Source organism: Narcine bancroftii, chromosome 12, assembly GCF_036971445.1.
Source record: "Narcine bancroftii isolate sNarBan1 chromosome 12, sNarBan1.hap1, whole genome shotgun sequence".
Lineage (NCBI taxonomy): Eukaryota > Metazoa > Chordata > Chondrichthyes > Torpediniformes > Narcinidae > Narcine > Narcine bancroftii.
The window spans coordinates 38,787,301-38,811,295 of NC_091480.1; the positions used below are offsets into that span (position 1 = coordinate 38,787,301).

Below are 23,995 nucleotides of genomic sequence, written 5' to 3' on the forward strand. Positions count from 1 at the left end.
TCATGTAAATCCAACAAAACATTATATTCTTTTGCCATGTAATATAATTTACAGAGTCCTTATTTCCCCTTCCTTTCTCTCTCCCCTCCCCATCCCTTATATTATACAAATACAAAAATATAAAAATAGAGAAATACAAAAAAACCCCAAAAAATACCTAAATACCAACAAAGGTAATGATCCTCCTTAAAGCTAGAGAACCCTGGATGTTAAATAAAAACAGGTAGGGGCAAAAACACACATTGACTGCACCGCATTCCCCATTTCATACTCTTTACTTGCTGGGACGGATTGTTTCTTTTCTCTTATTTGCAGGGGAGGGGGTGTGTGAATTATATCTGTGCACAGATTTGCCTCAGATATAGTTGCCACACTTCAACGAATGTGTCATATCTCTTCCATAAATTTTAAGTGATTTTCTCTAGGAGAATGCAACACTGTATTTCCATATTCCATCGTGTAATATTTAGCTAGGAGTCAGACTTCCACGTAACTGCTATATGCGTCCTGGCTACTGACAAGGCGACCTTCACAAACTGATTTAGGTGTTTGGACAGTCTAAAATGTACTGCCCCAATGTTCCCGAGAAGGTACGACTCCAGCATAGCCCGATGATCTGACTTGCACAGAATGGAAGGCATCCTTAATATATGTGGAGTATTAGTTAAGAGTATTAGGTTGTCTGATGGGCAGGAGGTGTGCTGGTGGTGTAGGACACACTTGAGGGTAGCTTGATTTAAATCCCTGGCAATTTAGGATACTCCGTTTCGCAGTTATTGTGCTTACTTCACCTGATGCGAATTCTGGTATTAGGAGTGGCAAGGTATCAAATATGATTAATTGTGCAGAGATTTATGTTACTGTTTCCAGGCAATAGAAATGCTTTGATTTGTTCATCCGAGGGTTGTTTTGTATTGGAGTGAAACACAAAAATGCTGAGTATATATCTTTACTTTGAATGGAGCCTCTAGGATATAACACTTTTTGATATAAATAGGTTTAAGTAACATTTCATCAGTCATATTGGACTGTTAACCTGAAGTTAATGCATTACTGAACTGTTTAGTTACATATACTGTTACCATATACTTACACTGCCCACAGAGTCTCTGGAGGCAATCTTTACTGCAGGGGACAGTCAGGGTCAAGGAAATATAGCACAGTTAACCACCAGGATGATAAAACATTTGCTGATTAAGTAAGACTCCATTGTAATTGGAGCACAGATTGATGGCTATGCTTGTTTGGTTCTGGTTAGCCCACACACGAAAGATTTTATTATACTAGAAAAAGTGAAGAAGAGATTTATGAAGATGGTGTTAGGATTAGAAATTGTAATTCTTAGTATAGATCGAACAAGATGAAGTTATTTTCTTCAGTACAAAGAAGGTTGAGGCCCTTTAATCTTGAAACACTGACCCCTCATTCAAGGTTTTTCCATGATGGAAATAACTCAATATCTTCCAGTCATGCACCTCCAAGTGTGATGTTTCAATAAGAACACCTCTCATTCTTCTAAACTATATAAATCTTCTTTATTAGCTACTCTTCTGAGGAATTGTGTAAAAGAGCAGAAAGGATTGGTACATGCTTAAACTTACTGAAACACAAAAGTCTGCAGACGCTGGACTGTAGTAAAAACACACCGAAATGCTGAAACTCAGCCAGTCTTTTCATCGTCTACAGGAGATACAAGTATATTGTCAACATTTTGGGCCTGAGCCCTTCTTCAAGGATTAAGCAAAATAAGCCAGAATCAGGATATCTCAAAAAGTCTCAGTGTCAATGCAATGCAGATGCAGGACCCCCACATCTCCTCCATTTCCCATCTTCACAAGCCCGCTCCGCCCACAATGCAACAAATACAGGATCCTCTTATCCTCACCTATCACCTCACCAAGCCTCTGCATCCAATACATTATCCTCTGGAATTTCTGGCACTTACAACAGGATCCCACTAACAGACACATCTTCCCCTCTCTGCCTTCTACAGCGACTGCTCCCTCTATGACTCCCTCGTGTATTCATCTGTCCCCATCAATCACCCCCCTGGGCACCTTGTTGGGTGGCCACAGGAGGTGCCGCACTTGCACCAACACCTCCTCCCTCACCACAGTCTGGGGCACCAAACAGGCCTTTCAAGTGAAGCAGCATTTCACTTGTGTATCCATGGTGCTTCCTTTATGGCCTTCTCTTGGAAAGACGATGCACAGAAAGGGAGATCGCTTCGCTGAGCACCTTCGCCCTGTCCGTACCAGTGACAGGGACCTCCCAGTGGCCAAACATTACAGTTCAGCGTTCCGCTCCCATACTAACATGTCTGCCCATGGTCTCATGTACTATCCCATCAAGACCACCCATAAATTGGAGGACCAGCATCTGATTTTACAACTGGGAACTCTCCAGCCTGATGGCATTAACATCGACTTTTCCGGTTTCTGCTAACCTGCTCTCCTTTCCCCCTCCCTTGCCTTCCCTCGGTCTTCTTTCCCTTAGCTCTCCACCCCTTACCCCTCTCCTCCCCTTGCTTACTGCTGTGCCCTTCCTCCCTTCTCCACCTATTACCTCCTGCCTTTGTGAACAAGCTCCTTCATCCTTACCTTTTATTTAGATGCCTGCCGATAATTTTTCCCATACCTTGATGAAGGGCTCAAACTCGAAACATCGGTTATGCATTATCTTTGCAATATAAAGGTCATTGTCTGACTTGCTGAGTTTCTACAGCATTCTCCTCTAACCATGGTGTCTGCAAACTTTCATGTTTTACCTATGATAACATGGAACTGTTGAAACATACAAAGTACAAGAACAACTGGAACATCTGGGGTGATCTAAAAGTATTGGCACATCTACTACAATGCAGCTCAGATGTACAAAATACTGTTGTTGTATTTGTGAATGGTTTAGCCGTGGTAAAGAGTCACGTTACATTAAAAAGAACTAGCCACTCAGTAAGCATTTTGTTCAAGGTCATAAAAGTATGGCACGTAAACCACTTGTCAACCCAGCAAAAATATTTCTATCTCCTAGTCAATATAAAACTTGGATTGATGAATAATTTTGTGAAAGCAATAGCATGGAAGGCATTTCAAGATGTTACTGAGAATTTCTTGGCAACTACCATCCGAGCTGATTGACCATGAAATGCAACGTGTCATTAAAAATACATTTTCTGCATTAGCACTTGGACGTCTTCCCCGCTGAACTTGGTGCCATCAGTGACGAGCACGGTGAAATATTTCACCAGGACATTGTGACCCTGGAAAAGTGGTATCAGGGCAACTAGAATCCATCAATGCTGCCCATCTATTGTTGGACGCTGACACAAGAGGCATCAGATGGTGAGTACAAACGAAAATCAGCAGCTAAACATTTTTAGGTCAGTTGAACTCATGCATTGTGTCAGCATCATTATGAGATTAAACGTTAAATTCAATGCAAGTTAATTTAACCATATAACCATATAACCACTTACAGGCCAGTTCGGCCCAACTAGCCCATGCCGTAGCAAATCCCCACCCTCCTAGTCACACTGACCAGCACCCGGTCCACAGCCCTCTAGTCCCCTCCTATCCATGTAACGATCCAGTCTTTCCTTAAATGTAACCAATGATCCCGCCTCGACCACGTCTGCCGGAAGCTCATTCCACATCCCCACCACCCTCTGCGTAAAGAAATTTCCCCTCATGTTCCCCTTATAATTTTCCCCTTCAATCTTAAACCATGTCCTCTAGTTTGAATCTCCCCCTTTCTTAATTGAAAAAGCCTATCCACATTTACTCTGTCTGTCCCTTTTAAAATCTTAAACACCTCTATCAAGTTCCCTCTCAATCTTCTACGCTCCAGAGAAAAAAGCCCCAGTCTGCACAACCTTTCCCTGTAACTCAGACCCTGAAATCCTGTCAACATTCTCGTGAACCTTCTCTGCACTCTCTCTATTTTGTTTATATCTTTCCTATAATTCGGTGACCAAAACTGTACACAGTACTCCAAATTTGGCCTCACCAATGCCTTGTACAATTTCATCATAACCTCCCTACTCTTGAATTCAATACGCCGATTTATGAAGGCCAACATTCCAAATGCCTTCTTCACCACACCATCTACCTGAGTATCAGCCTTGAGGGTACTATTTACCATCACTCCTAAATCCCTTTGTTGCTCTGCACTCCTCAATTGTCTACCATTCAATGTATATGACCTATTGAAATTTGCCTTTCCAAAATGCAGCACCTCACATTTATCTGTATTAAATTCCATCAGCCATTTCTCAGCCCACACCTCCAGCCTTCCTAAATCACCTTTTAATCTACGGTAATCTACCTCACTGTCCACAACACCACCAATCTTTGTGTCATCCGCAAACTTGCTTATCCAATTTTCTACCCCTAAATCCAGATCGTTAATATATATAACAAATAATAGTGGACCCAGGACCGAACCCTGAGGAACTCCACTAGTCACCAGCCTCCAATTGGACAAACAATTTTCTACCACTACTCTCTGACACCTTCCATCCAACCACTGCTGAATCCATTTCACTACCTCCTTATTTATACCTAATGTCTCCACCATTTTTCCTAACCTCCTGTGGGGAACTTTGTCAAAAGCTTTACTAAAGACCAAATAGACAACATCCACAGCTTTCCCTTCATCAACCTTTTTTGTAACCCCCTCGAAGAACTCCATCAGGTTTGTCAAGCATGATCTACCCCTGACAAAACTATGCTGATTGCTCCCTATCAATCCCTGTACCTCCAAAAATTTGTAAATAGCATCCCTCAGAACACTTTCCATCAACTTGCCCACCACAGACGTCAGACTTACAGGCCTATAATTCCCAGGTTTGCATTTGGACCCTTTCTTAAACAGAGGAACCACATGCGCCACCCTCCAATCCTTTTGTACCACCCCCATGGCCAGTGACATCCTAAATATCTCTTTTAATGGCCCCACTAACTGTCCACTAGCCTCCCTGAGTGTCCTAGGGAATATTTTGTCCGGTCCGGGAGATTTATCCACCTTTATCTTTTTTAACACAGCCATCACTACCTCCTCGGTTATCCTTATATGCTTCATGACCTCCCCACTATTTTTCTTTACTTCAACTGGTTCAACATTTTTTTCCCTAGTGAATACCGAGGCAAAGAAATCATTCAAAATTTCACCCATTTCCTCTGACTTCTCACTCAGCCTACCCTCGCTATCTACAAGGGGTCCAATTTTATCTCTCACTAATCTTTTACTTTTAATGTACTTATAGAAACCCTTTGGATTTATTTCTACTCTGTCAGCCAAAGCCTCTTCATGCCTTTTTTTGGCCTTTCTAATTTCTTTCTTAAGATTCCTTCTACACTCCTTGTAGTCCTCCTTCAACTTCTCAGCTCCCTGCTCTTTATACCACTTGTACACCTCCCTTTTTCTCCTGACCAAATTTCCAATATTCCTCGAAAACCAAGCCTCCCTATGACTTCCAGCCTTTCCTTTGATCCAGACTGGGACATAACTACTCTGTACCCTCAAAATTTCTTTTTTGAATATCCTCCATTTTTCATTAACATCCTTACCTGAAAATATCCTGTCCCACTCAATACTCCCCAAATCCCTTCTTATTCCTACGAAATTTGCTCTTTTCCAATCCAGAACCTCAACTTTAGGCCTCTCTTGCTCTTCCTTAAAACTACCCCAAAACTAACAGAATTATGGTCACTAGACCCAATTGGTTCTCCAACATTAATGTCCACTACCTGACCTAGCTCGTTCCCTAACAGGAGATCCAGTATTACACCATCCTGAGTCGGTTCTTCTACTAACTGATTTAGAAAACAATCCTGAACACATTTAACGAACTCCAGCCCATCCAGCCCTCTAACCGTATGGGTATCCCAATCAATGTGTGGGAAGTTAAAATCTCCCATGATCACTACCCTATGATTTTCACACATATATGTTATCTCCCTACAAATTTGTTCCTCTAATTCCCTTGGCCCATTTGGTGGTCTGTAATACACCCCTATTAGCACCATCTTGCCTCCTCCACCCCTCAATTCCACCCAAACAGCCTCACTGGTCGATCCCTCCATACCATCCTGCCACCTCACGGCAGTAATGTCCTCCCTAACAAGCAGAGCAACTCCTCCTCCTTTTTTACCCCCTGATCTATCACATCTAAAACAATTGTATCCCGGAACATTAAGTTGCCAGTCCTGCCCCTCCTGTAGCCAGGTCTCACTAATTGCCACAATATCATGACCCCAAGTATCTATCCATGCTCTCAGCTCATCTACCTTGTTCACTATGCTTCTTGCATTAAAATATATGCATCTCAGAGAATGACCCTCACATATATTCTCTTTTTTACCTTCTACCCTAATCTCCATCCTACCTTTGTTATCTTTTTTATTCCTAGCTAGGTGGCCATACTCCCTGGACACTGCTCTCACCCTCTGTTTATCCAACTTCCTATGTGATACAGGAAATCTGAAATTATCTTGCTGTTCAGCTTGAAGTTGTCACAATCCTCATTTTTTTTCTGGAAGCAAACCTTTTGAAAAAATAGGTTGTCCAGTTCAATAGTCAAAGACTCAGTTGCCACCAACCTTTGAGAAAGTACAATTCAGAGCTAATAGAAAAACTTCTCTTTTCTTTTTTAACTGGTGATCCTTTATTTTTTTAAAGAGTGACTCTCAGCACAAAACTCTCACACAAGAGTTAGCATCTTCTCCACATCTACCCTGAAAGTTCCTTAAGATCTATTGTACAAAGATATTTTTCCATGGAACACCTAGATGGAATCAATGGAATACAAGCATGTCTTAAGCAAGTTAACAAGTTCAATTCTCATTTATTTTTAAAATATTTTTATTAATTTGAATGAAGAACATACAAACAAAAAAGGGTACAATTCAATCAGATGATATGAACAGATGCACAAACTAAAAATGGAATTTGGTATAACCCTAACATACACGAATTGTAAAATCATATCCATAGTTCATATACTAATTAATATATACAGTACAACTCTGATTCTCTGAAATCCTCATTTATCTGGATTTTTTTTTAAAAATTCGGATAAATGAGGACATACGAAACAAATCACAAATCCTCACTCATCTGAAATTTTTTCGGAGCCAAACTGACCTGAAATTAGAACGGCGACTGTCCTCGTTTCAGGTAACTCCCTCCCTTCTCTCTTTCCATTTCTTCTTTACCTTCCTCTAATGACTTTTGTCTCCAACTCTCCCTCTCAAACTGCTTGCCACTGTCTCCCAGCCAGAAACGGTCAGAAGAATACCTTGTCCTGGCGTCATCAAGGAGAGCGGCCTCCCGAGCAGGAGTGGGACCTCGGGCTCAGTGGCATTCCCTCCCCTCCCCTTCCTCCCTTCTCAGCACACTGAAGCCAACTCCAAACTTTCCCCTCAGCCTACTACACACACCCACCGGGCAGTAGGTCTAGGGGAGGATTTGGAGTTGGGACTCGGGTGTCGGGAGCTCCAGTGACCAGGGAGACAGGAGCCCACCAACTCACCAGTGAGTGTTCCACCCGCCTGGTAAGCTCCCTGGGGATTAGCAGCAGCAGTGGAGACATGTCGGAGATCTATGGTGGTGGTTGGGCGGTTGCAGCCAGCATTTTTTTTTTGGTGAGAATTAAACATTATTTTAATGCTTAAAAAGCCTTCCTTTGTTGTTTGTTGTTGTTTAAACATCGATACAAGTGATTTGCTGTTGCTACTGGGCTGTTTTTTACAAAAATTACAAGTTATCCAAAAATAACATTTATCCAACATAGGCCAGGTCCCAACCATTTTGGATAATCGGAGTTGTACTGTACCTTTTTCTAAGAAAAAAAACTAATAATACAAAAAAAGAAAGAAGAAAATAGTAAAGGAGAAACATTCAAAACCCTAATCGCATAGCCAAATGCTCTATATGATTAGTATTGAAAGAAAAACAAAGGCAGATAAAAAAATTAATATAGGGAATGTGGAAAAGATAAAAGTCAGTAAAATTAATTACAATGAGGTAAAATTATAAAACAAGATAGTGAGTTATAAATGATCCCCATAACTTCTGGAATCTTGTATCTGAATTATTAATTGTGTGATGTGCTCCCATTTTTCAGTTTATTTTATTTGTGTGGGACTGCCACTTTAAGAGAATTGGAAAGTGATTGTTAACTAGCAGCGGGCTTCGAAGATAGCATGTTCTGAAAGTTGATACATTTGCAGAGGGAAGGGAAGAAGCCAGCAGCAGAGACCATGTGACCAGCTTAGTGAAAAGACAGTTAACAGTTTGCTCAGGAAGCCATTTTAAGAAGGCAGCACAAGAGTAAAAAGTTCTTCGACCTCCTTGTGGGAATGAGAAACTCACTTAGCTTCATTGTGTGGCTCTAGACAGATTTACTCCTGTTAGTTATTGAGTAATGAGGAGAAGTCCACTTTGTGACCAAAAAGAGCAAAGATTCTACTTACAAAAGAAATACTGCGTTTGGATGGTGACCAGAGTGAGAGTCACTTCAGTTCGGCTGACCCACAAAAGGTTTAGGAAGCCTCGTGAGCATCACTTGCTGCGAGCCCAACATTCCCCGCTCTTGCTAGGCCCCCCTCCCTTCCAGTGACCTAGGCTTAAGCCTACTCAGCCTAATGGTTAATCTGCCACTGTGGCAGGCTCTTATATCTGACTAGAATTCAGAACAAGAATCATTTAATTCACCTGAATGAAAATGTTACAGAAAGACAAAGAGAAAACAAAGACATCAGAATGAAGTCTGTTAACATTTTCCATATGTATGTGCTCCCATTTTTCAGTTTTTTAAAAAATTCTCACTTTAAGAGAATAAATTTTCCACAGGCCTGCAGGTTTTTGGAAAGTGACTGTGATCTGGCAGCAGGCTTTGAACAGCATGTTCCTAAATTGCATACATTTGTAGAGTGAGGAAAGAAGCCCTAGAAATCCCAGGTGCAGAGACCATGTGACCAGCATATTGAAGTAGTAGTGTACAGCTTTGCTTGGGGGCCATTTTAAGGAGACAGCACAAAAGCAAGGACGTCTTGAAAGAAATACTGTGCTGGATTGGCCTCATGTGGTTATAGACAATCTGTCTGATTTCCTACTGTTAGTTATAGTAGAATGAGAAGACCACTCCATGACCAAAAAAGTGAAAGTCACTTTTGTTCAGCTGACCCACAAAAAGGGTTCTGAAGGCAGAAGAAATACTGCATTTAGATAATGACCAGAGTGAGGCTCACTTGAGTTCGGATGACTCATGAAAAGGGTTCTGGAAGCTTTGTGAGCATTACTTGCTTTGTGTCCCCTAAGCCAAAGTTTTGGTTGAAAAGGACATTTCATTTAAGCATTCAACAAGGATTTCGTGAGTCAATCAACCTTTTGTCACCCCTTTTCTTTCACCCACTTCATGAACTGCTAATTTCATCTAAGGCCTGCGTGTCTTATCCATCTTAAAGCCTGCATGTCACACCAATTTCAAACCCACATGTCAACATCACTGAATTTCTGAAAACTGAACTTGGAACTATCTTTTGAGAATTGGGCCTTGTGCTATAGTGGCTTGGGCTATTCCACACACAAACCAGTATATTTGCGCATAGTTGGGAGTTGATTTAGTTAAGTGTAGACAAGTTTAGATAAGTTAGTTAAATTAGATCAGGTGTTAATTGTTGATGAATAATTAAAAATATTATTTTAAATATAACACTGGGTTAACTTTTTTTTTTATATAATCACTGCTGTCTGGTACGTAACGATTGAATAACAAATCTTTTTCCTGTTCATACAGGACGTAATGTCGCACACCCACTGATCATGGGGAGGCAGGACAGCATCCTTCCATTTAAGTAAAATCGCACGCCTCGCCAAAAGAGAAGCAAAAGAGATAGCATGACTCTGAACCAGAGTTATACATTCTGCTAACTGTACCGCCACAATGTTGGGAAGTTTCTCACAAGGTGATTGTGCTATCTCCTGCTAGACAGATCGATATTCAGAACTGCATCTAAACTTGAACACTCCCTTTTCCAAAGGAAATGGGAGGGGGAGGGGGTTTCGGGAACATAACGTCATCGTGCAAGTCAAACACTTTATACTTACACAGGAGGAATCGTACCTTATCAATCACCCAAAATCACAGTTTTCTCTCCTTTTACAGATTAACTATTTAAATGATCTCCAAGGACCTTTTCTTCCTCAGACAACATACCATACTTTAAGTGAAATACATCTAAACAGTTTATTTTCAAGAATTCTTCATCTGTTATACCTTTCAACAACTACCATGCATCAGGTAGTAATTATTGACTTCACGATGCCATGAACTTCTGGCCAACCCTCAAGGATGAAAGAAATCGATACAATGCATTAAAACTTTATTCAGTAAATGAATAAAGTCCACATCTTTGCTTTGCAGCAATTTGGCGGACACAATTCCAAGTGGATTTGGAAGAAAGGGATTCCATGAGGGATATGTTAATAAAACAATGATGTGGTAACTGCTACAAGATATGTTAATAAAAAAACAAGATAGTGAGAAAATATGCAGACGCAGTTAATATTTTAAAGTGCTGGAGAAACTCAGCAGGTCCTGCAGCATCCATAGCAGGCAAAGATGCTGTATATAACCAATGTTTCAGATGTGAGCCCTTCGTCAATGTATGAGCAAACAGAAGGCAGGTGCCTGAATAAAAGATGGGAAAAAGGGCAAAGGAACAGGCCAACAGCCAAAAGGCCATAGGTGGACCCCAATCAATTCTCGGCTTTTCTCTCCTGCCTTCCTGCTATTCTCCATTCAGCTTCATAGAAAGGGTTTGTTTCTCAAACACTCATCAAGAAGGTGAAAAGAAAAAAGACAAACAGAAAAAGGAAAGGAGGATTTTTTTAATTCATCACAAATAGCTACTTCTAAACACTTTCCAAACCTCTTCATTTAAAAACAAACATTTGATAACTTGGTTGAAATTTTCGTTAAAAATCATGTCAAATGTTCTTCAAAAGTAAGGACTTGTAAATTCTGTTAAACCAAAACACCCTCAGCTAAGTACTAGCCCTGATATGGTTAAAAAAAAGTATTTCACAAATATCATGCTTAGTTTTTCCAAGAGTTCAAGTAATAATTAACATGAGAATATGGATAAACTGGCTGACATTTGTTGACTCTGAGCTGCCAAGTTTGAACAGAGAAAGGCCACATTTGCATGAAAAATGATGTATCAACAACCAAGCATTGCAATGGATAACTGGTACGAAGAGATGTACATAGACATAATTACTGCATGTAGACTCAATGGAACTGGCAAATTTCCAGTCTCTTCCTGTTTTCATTGACACAAAGAACCACAACATTTCAGAAGACTGAAGAGAAGCATTGAGCCCATAAACTCAATGCTGGCTTCTTTCAGACCAACCAATAAACCCAAGCCCCTTCTTCTTTAACACTGCTCTCCAAAATAAAATCTCTGAATGATTCTATTAATTTTTCACATCTCCAACCTCTGCACATTTTGAATTTTTACCCCACGTCACTTGGTAAAAGTCCTTGCACTGATCCTGAGGATGTGAAAGATTAACTGCTCTTCTTTCCTATGCTGCCAGCCTTGCTAAGCTATTCCAGAACTCTTTTTTTTTATTTTAGATTGCCAACATCTGCTGTTTTTCTTTATTTTCACACAAAGAATATACAGACCTCCAAACAGTAGTCTGGATGTGGACAACAAATTGCAACAGCAAATAAATGAAGGCAGCACAGTTGTCGTAGCAGTTACCACAACATTATTACAATGCCAGTGACTGGAGTTCAAATCCGGCATTGTCCGTAAGGAGTTTGTACATTCTCCCCATGTTTGCATGGGTTTTCCCCACAGGGGCTCCAGTTTCCTCCCACCATTCAAAACATATCAGAAGTGTAGGTCCAGCAAGGACTCATGGGCCAAAAGGGCCTGTTATCATGCTGCCTGTCTAAATTTCAAAAATTTTAGAAACGGTGTGTCAGATGGGCAATGTTATTGTAGTTATGGGGGATTTTAACATGCAAATAGATTGGAAAAACAAGGTTGGGACTGGATCTCGAGAGATTTTGTAGAAAGCCTATGAGATGACTTTTTAGAGCAGCTTGCTGATGAGCCCACAAGGGGATCAGCTGCACTGGATTAGGTGTTGAACAATGCACCAGAGGCGATAAGAGAACTGAAAGTAAAGGAACCACTAGGGGGCAGTGATCACAGTATGAATGAGTTCAAAATGAGATTAAAGTAAGATGAAAGTAAGTCAGTATTTCAGTGGAGTAAAAGGGATTATAATGGCACAAGAGAGCAACTGGCCAAAATAGATTGGAAGGGGGCACTAATACAGAAGATGGCAGAACAGCAACATGGAGTTTCTGCAATGAATGAGAACGGTCAGGATAAATACATTCGGAAAAAAAAGAAACTACTCAAATGGAAAAAATGTCAACCGTGTCTGACTCAGGAAGTCAAAGCCAAAAGAGAGGGCATACAAGGAAGCAAAAATTAGTGGTAATAGAGGATTGGAATGTTTTTTTAAAGTTGCAGAAGGTAACTTAAAAACTCATAAGGAGGGAAAAGATGAAGTTTGAAAGTACTCAAGCTAATAATATTGAAGAGGACACAAAAAGCTTCTTCATGTATATAAAGAGTTTTAAAAAAAAGGTGAGCGGAGATATAGGACCACTAGAAAATGATGCTAGAGAAATAATGGAAGTCAAGGAGATGCAAGGCAGAGGAACTCAATGAATATTTTGCATCAGTCTTCCCTGTAGAAGACATTAACAGTGTGCCAGATGTTGAAGGGTATCAGCAAAGGGAAATAAGTGCAGTTAGTACAAGGTAGAAGGTGTTCAGAAAGCTGAATGATCTATGGGTGGATCAGTCTCCTGGACCAGATGGATTGCACCCTTGGGTTCAGAAAGAAGTAGTGGTCGAGATTGTGGAGGGATTGGGAATGATCTTTTAGAATCAATGGGTTCTAGCAGGGTTCTAGAGGAATGGAAAATTGCAAATGTCACCCAACTATATAAGAAGGGATGGAGGCAGAAGAAAATAAATTATAGACTGGTTAGCCTGACGTCAGTGATTGGGAAGATGTTGGAGTTGATTCTAAAGGATGAGGTTACAGAATACTTGGAGACACATGACAGGATAGGCCAAAGCCAACATAGCGTAGGTAGAGTATTGGCTGATTGGCAGGAAGAAGAAAGTTAGAATACAAAGATCATATTCTAGTTGGCTGCCAGTTGCTAGTGGTTCCACAGGGTTCAAGGGAGGTTCACTAGGATGATTCCAGGAATGGAAGTGTTATCATATGAGGAGCATTTGACACCATTTACAAGAATATGGGGGGGGATCTAATTGAAATGTTTTGAATGTTGATAGGCGTGGACAGGGGCTGCTTCTTTTAATGTTGTATATTAATGATTTGGGGTATGGAGTGAATGGCTTTGTGGCCAAGTTTAGATATGATAAAGGCAGGTGGAGGAGTGGGTAGTGTAGAGAAGGCTGCAGAAAGACTTAGACAGATTAGGAGAATGGGCAGAGAAGTGGCAAATAAAATTTAATGGCGGAAATTGCAGGGTCATGCACATTGGTAGAAAAAAATAAATGCCAAATTAGTTTTTAAATGGCTAAAAAATTGAAAATACCCAAATGCAAAGGGAGTCCTAGTGCACGATAGCCTGAAGGTAAACCTGCACGTTGAGAGGAATAGAATATAAGAGCAGGAGTGTGATGTTGAGGTTTTATAAGGCTCTGGTGCGACCTCACTTGGAGTATTGTGAGCAGTTTTGAGCTACTCATTTAAGAAAAGGTGTGGTGACATTGGAGAGGGTTCACGAGAGGTTCACTAGGATGATTCCAGGAATGGGAGTGTTATCATATGAGGAGCATTTGACACCATTTACAAGAATATGGGGGGAACTAATTGAAATATTTTGAATGTTGAAAGGCGTGGACGGAATAGATGTAAAAAGGTTGTTTCCCATGGTGGGAGAAACTTGGACAAGAGGGCACAACTTCAGGACTGAAGGTCATCTGCTTAGAACAGAGATGCGGAGGAATTTCTTCAGCCAGCGGATGCTAAATCTGTGAAATTAGTTGCCATAGGCGGTTGTGAATGCCACATCAATAGGTATTTAAGACAGAGTGATTGATTCTTAATTAGTCAGGGCATCAGAGATTATGGGGAAAAGGCCAGGCAGTGGAGGCTGGGTGGGGAAATTAATCAGCTCATGATTGAATGGCAGGTCAAACTCAATAGGCTGAATATCCTATTTCTTCTTTGTCTTATGGTCTAAAGACAAAGGTTTTGTGAAGTGAAAGGAGAGAGATGTCGATGTAGAAAAGGGATTCTTCAGGTCAAGGGCCAAGCAGCAGAAAGTGCAGTCATCACTAAGGTTAAAAGTATGGATGAACCAACATCAGGATTAGAGAAACAGAGAATTCAAAGGAATGGAGAAATGCATGGGGAGAAAATCTGACTACAATTAAAAGATATTTTTTCCAAATTAAATGTTGCCAATAGGGAGCAGTGAGCACGTGTATTAGGTGAAGGGGATGGTCACAAGTTAAATACAAGCAAAAGAACTAAAATTTATGCAGAATGAAAGTTGGGAGACCAGAGATAAGACCAATGAAACTGTCATACAATTATGTAGACAACAAAGGAATGGTTGAGGGTTTACAGGGTCAGGATGGATCCAGACACTGTTATAGAACTGTAAGCAAACAGCCTTCATGGTAATGTTACAGAGTCCGGAGGACCCCAAAAACTAGCAGCAATAGATATGCACCACAACACAGGGTTACTTAAACAAAAGTAGTTTTTAATTATATTTGAACAAGCAAACAAAATTGAACTTTAACTTATTACTTAGCCTACCTAACTACTTAATCCCCCCCTCTAATACTAAGGGCAGATGTGTGTAATGTATATTTAAGATTAGAAAAGTTCTTTGGATCACGGTCCAATCTCACTGGTTGCAGGAAATTCATGTACTGTGCAAAGAAGTTCGCATTAACAAAGTTCACCAGTCTTTGGTGCTTAACAGGCAAATGATTACCACTCAGGAGGGTTCTTGCTGGTTTTCAGAGAGAGATTCTTTTTCCAGGACATCCGCAACTGATTCCTTCTCAATCAGTCTTACTGATGAAACTAACCCCTTTCAGGGTTCTCCAGATGATCTTCTTTCCTTCAGGTCACCTTTCACACCACTTTGACCAGGCTGCCTTCCAAAGTTTGCCATTTTGTCCCTCTGGAATGGATTTCTGTCTCTCTCCTCTCTGTTTCACACCCTCCCTCTCTGAGAGCAAAACTCTTCTCCTCTGCCTGCAAAGATCACATGTTTCCAGGCAAGCTGAATGACGATACTTAGTTGCCTCTTGCAAAAAGCACTCTGCAAAAGTCCTGCAAATATTCTGTGTTTTAAAATGTTTGTGTGCAACCTGCTCTAACAATTCCTCCCAAACCACTTCTAAATACTCTGTCACAGTAAAGACTGAAAATGTGTTTAGAAGTTCATCATAATCCTATGTTGTTTGGAGAATGAAGCCATTGGCAAGGGGAACAAAGAATTGTGAAAGTGATTAAAAGCAATTACTGGTCTTCTCCATATTTAGTTAGATTAAACCTTCTGTTTATCCAACACTAGATTTTGTAAGATGTAGAACTTATACAAAAGTAGAGGGGAACAGGTACTGCAGGTTGTTGGAGTATCTTCCTACTATAAGACTTACAAATATCAGCTATTATTACAATAGTTCAATAATCACAACATTGAGTTATACAATTATAGAATCATTGAGGTAAACCAACTTCCAAATCATTCACTCACAAACATTTATCTATAGATGGAGTTAAACAGGTAAATGCAGGACTCTGCACTGCAATACACAAAAGTGCTGGGGAAACTCATGAGGTTACGCAGTTTCTATAGGAAGTAAAAGGTAACCAACATTTCAGACCTGAGCCCTTTGCCAAGGTAAGAGCAAAAAACAGGTATCTAAATAAAAAGGTAGTGGGGTAGAGGGGAGTACAGGTTAACTAGTAAGAGGTTGGAGGTGGATATGGGCATCATCATGGGAGGAGATGTTGTGGCGGAGGAGGAATTGAAAGGAATAGAATCCTTACAGGGGACAATATGTGAAGAGATGCTGTCGTGGTATCTGTGGAAGGTGGTAGGTTTGCAGAAAATATCTGTGGGGAGTTTGTCTCAAAAGATAGAGACAGAGAGATCAAGAAAATGGAGAGGGTTGCCAGAGATGACCAAATGAAATTTGAGTGAAACACGGATGACTGTAGACGATGTGTATATAGCAAAAACACAGAAATGCTGGAGGAGCTCAGCGGGTCTCACACCCCCTTGTCCTCACCTACTACCCCATCAGACTCTGCATCCACCAGATAATATGATGTGAGACCCGCTGAGTTCCTCCATCTAAAGATTTATTATCGACATTTTAGGCGTGAGCCCTTCCTCAGGGTATGAGCAAAAACAGAGAGATGTCTGTCCCCGCTATTGTGGAGAACCAGAGCCAAGTGATCCATTGATCTCCCAGTCAGCGTCCAGTCGCTCTGATGTCGAGGGCAGTCATACAGAATGCAATAGATGACCCCTGCAGATTCACAAGTCAAATGCTGCTTCACTTAAAAGGACTGTTTGGGGCTCTGAATGGTGATGAGAGAGCTGATGTGGGTGCAAACAGAGCACCTCTTGTGGTCAAAGAGGTAGGTGCCAAGAGGAGGATTGGTGGGAAGGGAGGAATGGATGAGGGAGTCATGGATGAGCAATCCTGCAGAAGACAATGTGGGAGGAGAGGGGAATATGTATCTGGTGGTGGAATGGCAGAGGATGATATGTTGGATGAGGAGACTGGTGGGATGGTAGGTGAGGACAAGCAGAATCCTGTCATTGTTGCGCATGGGGGTGGAGGGAGCCAGGAGGATATGTGGGAGAGGGCCAAGTTGATGATGGTAGAGGTAAAGTCATGTTGTTGAGAAAGGAGGTCATCTCTGATGATCTGGCATGGAAAATCTCGACCTGGGAGCAGATGCAACAAAGACAGGGGGATTGAGAGAAAGGAATTAAATCCTTAAAGGGGAAAAGGGATAGTCGAGGTAGCTGTGGGAGTAGGTAGGCTTTGAAACCCTTAAAGGGGAAAAGGTATGAAAAGGTATAGTTGAGTTAACTGTGGAAGTAGGTAGGCTTGTAGAAGATGTCATTTGAGAGTTTGTCTCCCTAGATGAAGAAAAGGGAGAGTCTTGCTAGAGATGGACAGTATTCCCAGTGGCCATACTTTTCAATTTCCCACCCTATTCCCTTGCCGATATGTCTCTCCATGTTCTCTGCTAGACTGAGACCACCAGAAAACTGGAGGAATAAAAAAACCTAATTCTTTCTGAGCACCCTCAAATCAAATGGCATTATCATTGACTTCCCAGTTTCAATTCACACACCCCTTCATCTTTTTTCTCCTTTATTCTCTCTCCCTCTCTTCCCTTTTCCCTCTGTGTCCTTTCACAGAGCCAAAAGCAACCCTCTCCCCCAGTCAATTGTCACCTTTCCTCTCATTATATTCACCTTTTGTCTGTTGGTCTGTACTCCTTCTCTGCCAATATTCTCTTTTCACTAGTGTTTTAATAAAGACATATCTATTTTTTGCTCATACCTTGAGGAAGGGCTCAGGCCCAAAACATTGATAATTTATTGTTACCTCCTATGACTCTGCGAGACCTGCTGAGTTCTTTCAGCATTTCTGTGTTTTTACAAGTGAATTTGAGATCGGGGTGAAAGTGGATAAAATTAACAAGCGCATCATGGATTCAGGATGCAGCACCCACATAGTTGTCAATGTTGCAGAGGAAGAGTTGAGGAGCCTTTGCCTGTGTAGGCTTATAGCATACATTGCTCCACATAACCAACAAAAGGGCAGGCTTCACCCATGTGATTATTCATTTGACTTGGAGAAGGTGAGATAAGGCAAAGGAGAAGTTGTTGAGAGTGAGAGCCAGGTGGAGGAGGGTGATGGTGGAGGGGGACTGGTTGGGCCTGTTGTTGAGAAAGAAACAAAGAGGCTTTGAGACCTTCAGTAGGTGGGAGTGGAGGTGTATAGAGATTGGATGTCCAGAGGGAACTGGAAGATGTTGAAGTGATAGGGGGCATGTGAGGTATTGCGGATGAGGGTACGAAAGGACAGGTCATGGGATGACAAAATGTTAAGATGATACTAGTTCAGTTGGGCAGGAGCACGCAGAAACAATGGGTCTACTGGGACAACTGGGTTTGTGGATCTCGGGTAGGAGATAGAACTGGGCAGTGTGTGGTTGAGAAAATGAAGTTAGAAGCTGTGGGAGGGAGATGACTGGAAGACAAGAGGTCAAATAGTTAGAGAGAGAGAGAGAGAGAGACAGTGGAGGGACACCACTAAAAAACAAAATTATATCAAAGAGCTGACACAAGCACAGTGAACCAAACAGCCAATTTTTTCACTGGAAGACCAGACCAAACTACAATGGCTATTGATCATTATAGTTTTATATCTAAAGCATTTAACTAAATGTATATTTTCAACCTAATCTCATTGACATGAAATGTAGATTGCAATTATTCAAGCTCTGCAATATTTCACATTTTGTTGCATCAGATTTCAACCCCAACCACAATCGCCCAAATCACTCCCTCTGCACTCACCATTACAGAAGGAGATTGTGGAGGAAGAACCTATTCAGCCATTCACAATGCCTTGGGAATTGTACATAGTAGAAGATTAGAGCATCCTTCCTGAGTTTTAGTGGCCCATAAACTCATAGTTTGCACAACTCTACTCGACTGCACTCTTGAATTTAATGTTGAAATTTGACAGGTTACAAAGTAGTTATGGTGCATCACACATTCTAACGTGCCCTACATTCGCCCAAAATGGATTCCAATATGATTAAGAACCTCTTCCTAACTTTCTCCAATCTTTCCTCATTTCCGAGATCTCAAGTAAGAAAGTTCGAAATCTGAGTGCAGACACAAACTCTTACGTGAAAGGATTGCTAATTTAAAATGTAGCTGCACAATAGAATACACAAAAAAAATTGGTCATCATGCCAATGTTGGAATCTAAAATCAACATAAATTCATCAAAATTCATTATACCTCTAAATTTCTGTATAAGAAACTACCATTTACATCCATTGAATGTAACTGTTTCCTTTCTCATTCCACATTATGCTCTTATTTCATTCTCCTTGGCAAATACCAATGCAAAATACTCAATTTGCACTTCAATCAACTTCCTCAGGACTCCAGACATAAATTCCCCCCTTTGTCTTCAAGTGGTTCTATCCTCTCCTTTGTCACGTCACCAATGAACAATGAAAGCTCTAAATACAACACACTGTAGAGCATAGCATTCTAAACTGAATACAAATCCCCCATGATTTACACATAAAAACTATTGTTTTATGGGCAAAGTCTATTTTAAAATAATAACTTGGCACATGAACTAAGTGTTTTTCTTTAAAGAAATGGATGGGGATTAACATCAGGTGCTCCAAACACTACAATGTAAATTTACTCATTTGCATTTGAAATCTACTCCACTATCATGAAGACAAATGTATGACACCTGAACTATGACCAGACCAAAATTTGACACCAGTTTTTTTAAATCATTTACAGTCTATCATCAGAAATTTAACTTGAAATTAAATGAAATAAATGATTTTCAAGATTACACCCTGAGTAATATAATGCACATCCTTCATACACCACTTTACCTACAGCAAAGACTCATAGTGGATGGATGGAAGCCTCTGCTGTAAGAACAATTGCTAACATAAACATATTATCCATTCACTCATAAGTTTTGATTCAATGAAAAATGATCCTGAGCTTACTCCATTACACACACTGTCTTGAAAAACATACCACACCAAAAGATTATTTTTTGCATTCTTTCTGGAAATTATTTTGCATATCTACTTTCAGCTGCATTAAAATATTATGAAACAATTACTGTTCTCAATTAATACAGTTCATTGCAACTTCAATTCTCATTAAACACCATTCATTTGTAACAGTCACATTCAGAAAATTGTGAAGAGAAAAATGATTCACACGCAGCATCAAAGGAATGGGAAACCACTGAAATATGTTTGTAATACAAATACTTTTTAAAAAGTAAATACAGAAAATCTTTAATAATTCCTGTCAATATGTTTTAAAAACAGTATCTCTGAGCAGGAAACCAGACCTCTTATTGTACTGTAGTTGAATCTGGAAAAATGAAGTGAAAATTATTATAGGCCAAAATTAAAATTAAAAATAAACTGCAGATGCTAGAAATCTAAAACAAAACAGAAAATGCTGGGAACACACAGCAGGTCAAGTAGCAACTGTGGAAAGAAAAACTGGATGTTTTAAGTCTGGGACCCTTTATCACAATTCTTAAAGAATAGGTAACCTAAAATCAACAATTAAAACACATTTTTGTTTAGCTGAAAGCATCTTAAAATATAATGAAGAAATATTCCTATTAAACACATGCAGAAACCCTTCTTTGCAATACAGTTTACAGTTCTTCGTTAAAAAAAATCCACACCAGGATTTTAGTCATCAACCCAGTTAATTGGGAATGTGTATTAATAGCTCAGATTTTTATGCAGGATTAAATTGTACGATTACCCATCTTCTTAAAAGTAGAATTTTGCTCTGTTCATTCCTCACCAGCATACATGACTGATTTCAATTTGTCAATGCGACAATCACTTCCAGTTAGTTAGTTAGCACCTTGTCATTTCCATTTACTAACTGCGATTGACAACAAAAATTGATCGATGACATAACTTTAACCTCCAACATATAATTTATTCAGAAGTATATGAGAGACTGAACATCAAAGATTATCATTACAGTTAAACATATAAAAACAGGTCTTCCATTTTCACAAATAAATTCTTGTCCTTGAAAACTTTATCATTTTAGGTGGGTCTTTTCCTGTGAATAACTTACAACTAAAACTACCACTCCATGCAAATTACTTACCAAGAACATTTTATCATACATAATTAACTGACCAACCAATCCATCTCATATTTGGTTGACAGCATTCAATTAATTCTCTATTGAAAGGCCAGAAGGAATAAACCATATTGAAGTGAAAAGCAAAATTATTTCAAATATATCTTTGAGATCTTTTTGCATGGAATTGAATGGAGTTTATTTCCTGGGCTATTCCATAAAACTACACTTCCACTTCAAACAAATTGCTTCCTTTTCCAACTGAGCTAACATTAACAGCATTACCTATTGGATATTTCAACGTGTCTACCAAGCTGCCCCTTAAATTATGTAATTTATCTCAATTACTCCATTCTGTGAAAAGTGAAATATCCTAAACACTTCTTATTTTTTTGTGTTCGTCATTTCAGTTGAATGCATGGCTTGCTGCCCACAGTAACGTACGTAGATCTCAAAGAGGGAAGGTAACACAGGGGATGAGATCAATAAAAAATATTAGCCAATTTTCATGTGTTAATTTAAAAATTTCAAAGGATACTTTTGAGTTCTTTAAAATTTTAATCAATATGTATCAGTAAGATGTACCAGTAATGTTTTCATTTGATGTAATCAATATGTATCAGTAATATGTATCAGTAAGATGTTTTCATTTGATTTAGCATCTTACTTTTCACACTAATTAATGATTCTGCTACAGAAGAGCTAGTTTACAATTGCTCTTCATCACCTAACCACAGTTTTAATTGTGCCTTTCTGAATTTGATCAGCTAGTTATTGATGTATGAAAAACAAATAGAATTGTGAAATCCAATACTTATGTAATAGAAATAAAAATCCCTTACCGCTCCCAGCATAATGCGGAAAATGAGCCAACGGAAAGACCAGATGACAATTTTGGATGGTGGTGTATGGTGTGGAATGGAACGGAGAGTCAGCACAGGGCACAGGAAAATTCCAAGGAACCCAGTTTCCAGCAACTGAGACTCCCAGCCTGCAGAGAAATGAAAAATGAAAATGTAAAATATATATTTAGAGGCATGAAATTATTTACCGATAACTTTATTTTGATTGTTTACACTTTGAAATTCATTCCACTGAATTTTTCTTGTAGCTCTGCATAAATTCTTTGGGTGAGCAAATTAATCAACAATCTTCTGATTAACATGACACAAGCTGATTCTTAAATCGTATTGTCTGATTAGAAACCATATTGATCCCTTCGCAATGTTGGGGCCTTATCAGTTGTAGTTGAGACAGATTTTGGAATTTATAACAACACTAAATAAAGCACCATAACAAGGGGGAAATCATTTAGTTGTGAGATGAATGATAATGAGTTTGTTGCAGCCAAACTATAAAAAAAAGGCAACAAGAAAAATCAATTGAATTATAAAGAGGCAATCAATACAAAAATAGATTTTCAAAAATTCAGTTGCCCGAGTGCAAAAAAGTGGCTTTGCAATAGTGCAGACCATTGCAGACAATGTCCAGGTTGTGCTCTCCATCTCTACCGGCAATGTCATTCTCACACTACTTCCCCAACTTCATGGACATTTTCTCCAGATTGTTGGGGAAGGATAATCAGCTGAGCGCTGCGCTCCTCCACCACCTGACCTGAATGTATAGCTGCTGCAAGCAGCTGGTTAGGGGTGAGCTGATGATGCTGTCAGCCCACGACCCATCTCCCCACTCACCCCTCTCCCTCCAAGGCAGGGGCGGCAGGGACCGTTGGGGCAGTGGAAGCCATCAGCAGGGGCCGGCCTGTGCGGTAGAGACAGCCATATCGGGCTGCTTCAGCCTTCGGGACCGCTCTCTGCAACTCAAAATGCGGCAGAGTAATGGCCGTCTTCCCTACCCATAATGCCCCTTGCAGCTGGCACCGATCGCTCTGTGGTTCCCAGAACACTACCAGCTGCGTGGGGGATTATGGGTAGGGAAGACAGCCATTACTCTGCTACGTATTTATGATGGGTGGTACTACTGCACCAGTCATCCCGCCTCCATCAGCTCCAGACAGTGCTACGAGGTGCCTCTGGATATGAATGGGACGCTTGAGCAGCCTTTTAGGCCCGCTGTCTGAAAGGTCATTTTTAAGTTTTCGGTCAGTTCTTGTAGCTGGCCTCCAGGCAGAGGCCTGACATGAAATGGCCTTATATGACACAAGGATTTTGGACAGTAAATCAACAGGTTTCCCTCCCTCAGGGCTATGTAACAATTAGCTTTGTGGATTCAAAGGCAGTTCAATAAACACACGTTACACACTTTCAGCCATGGCACACACATTGCATAGATACTCACATATTCCCTCCCTCTTCTAAGAGAAAGCAGCTCATAACTTCTAACTGTAGCAGATTGATTGGAGGAGGGTAACTGGGAAGGACAGGTCTACTAAATGCACGGGTTGAGACAAGGTGAAGGTCAGCACTTCTGCGCAGGAAAAGAAGGACCACGACACCATCTTTGCTGTAGCTGCTCCACTGACCGCACGATAAGCGGGGCTAGTTCACCACAGCAATTATGTGCGTTGTCATACAACCCCTTCCCCTCAGAACCGGCGCCGGTGGTCTCAGGGTACGTTATGGGCATGACCTGCTGCTTTGATGGCCAACCTCTACACATCTTTACCAGCTCTGACAAGTCCAAGTGGGCTGATTTGAGGAAGTCCAGTGTGAAAAGTTCCTCTCTTCCCCCAGTGTCGAGAGTGAAAGTAGATGCATTTCTCTGGAGCACCTTGTTGGGTCCCTAATATGGACGCTGGAGGAGTGGCCTGTGGCCCCCCCCCTTCGAACAAACACATAGTTGCAGGAGTTTAACTCGGTGGGGTAATTGGAGGGTGGGTGACAGTGTCGCAATGGCAGAGATGGTGCAAGTGATCCAAATTTGGCCTTCAGTCCTTCCAATACAATGGTGGTGTCAGAAAATTGGCCTGGCGATGAAAGGAGAAATTGGTCCAGGACTGCAAGG

General features: G+C 40.5%; 1 protein-coding gene across 1 annotated transcript in view; it reads right to left on the bottom strand.

Moving 5' to 3' along the window:
- The window catches only part of lmf1 (lipase maturation factor 1), an 868,109-nt gene that overhangs the window by 598,102 nt on the left and 246,012 nt on the right, over positions 1-23,995 (bottom strand). Inside the window, exon 4 of the mRNA XM_069904828.1 lies at positions 21,874-22,022. Within this exon, the coding sequence (XP_069760929.1) occupies positions 21,874-22,022 (149 nt within the window). The remainder of the gene's footprint in view (positions 1-21,873; positions 22,023-23,995) is intronic.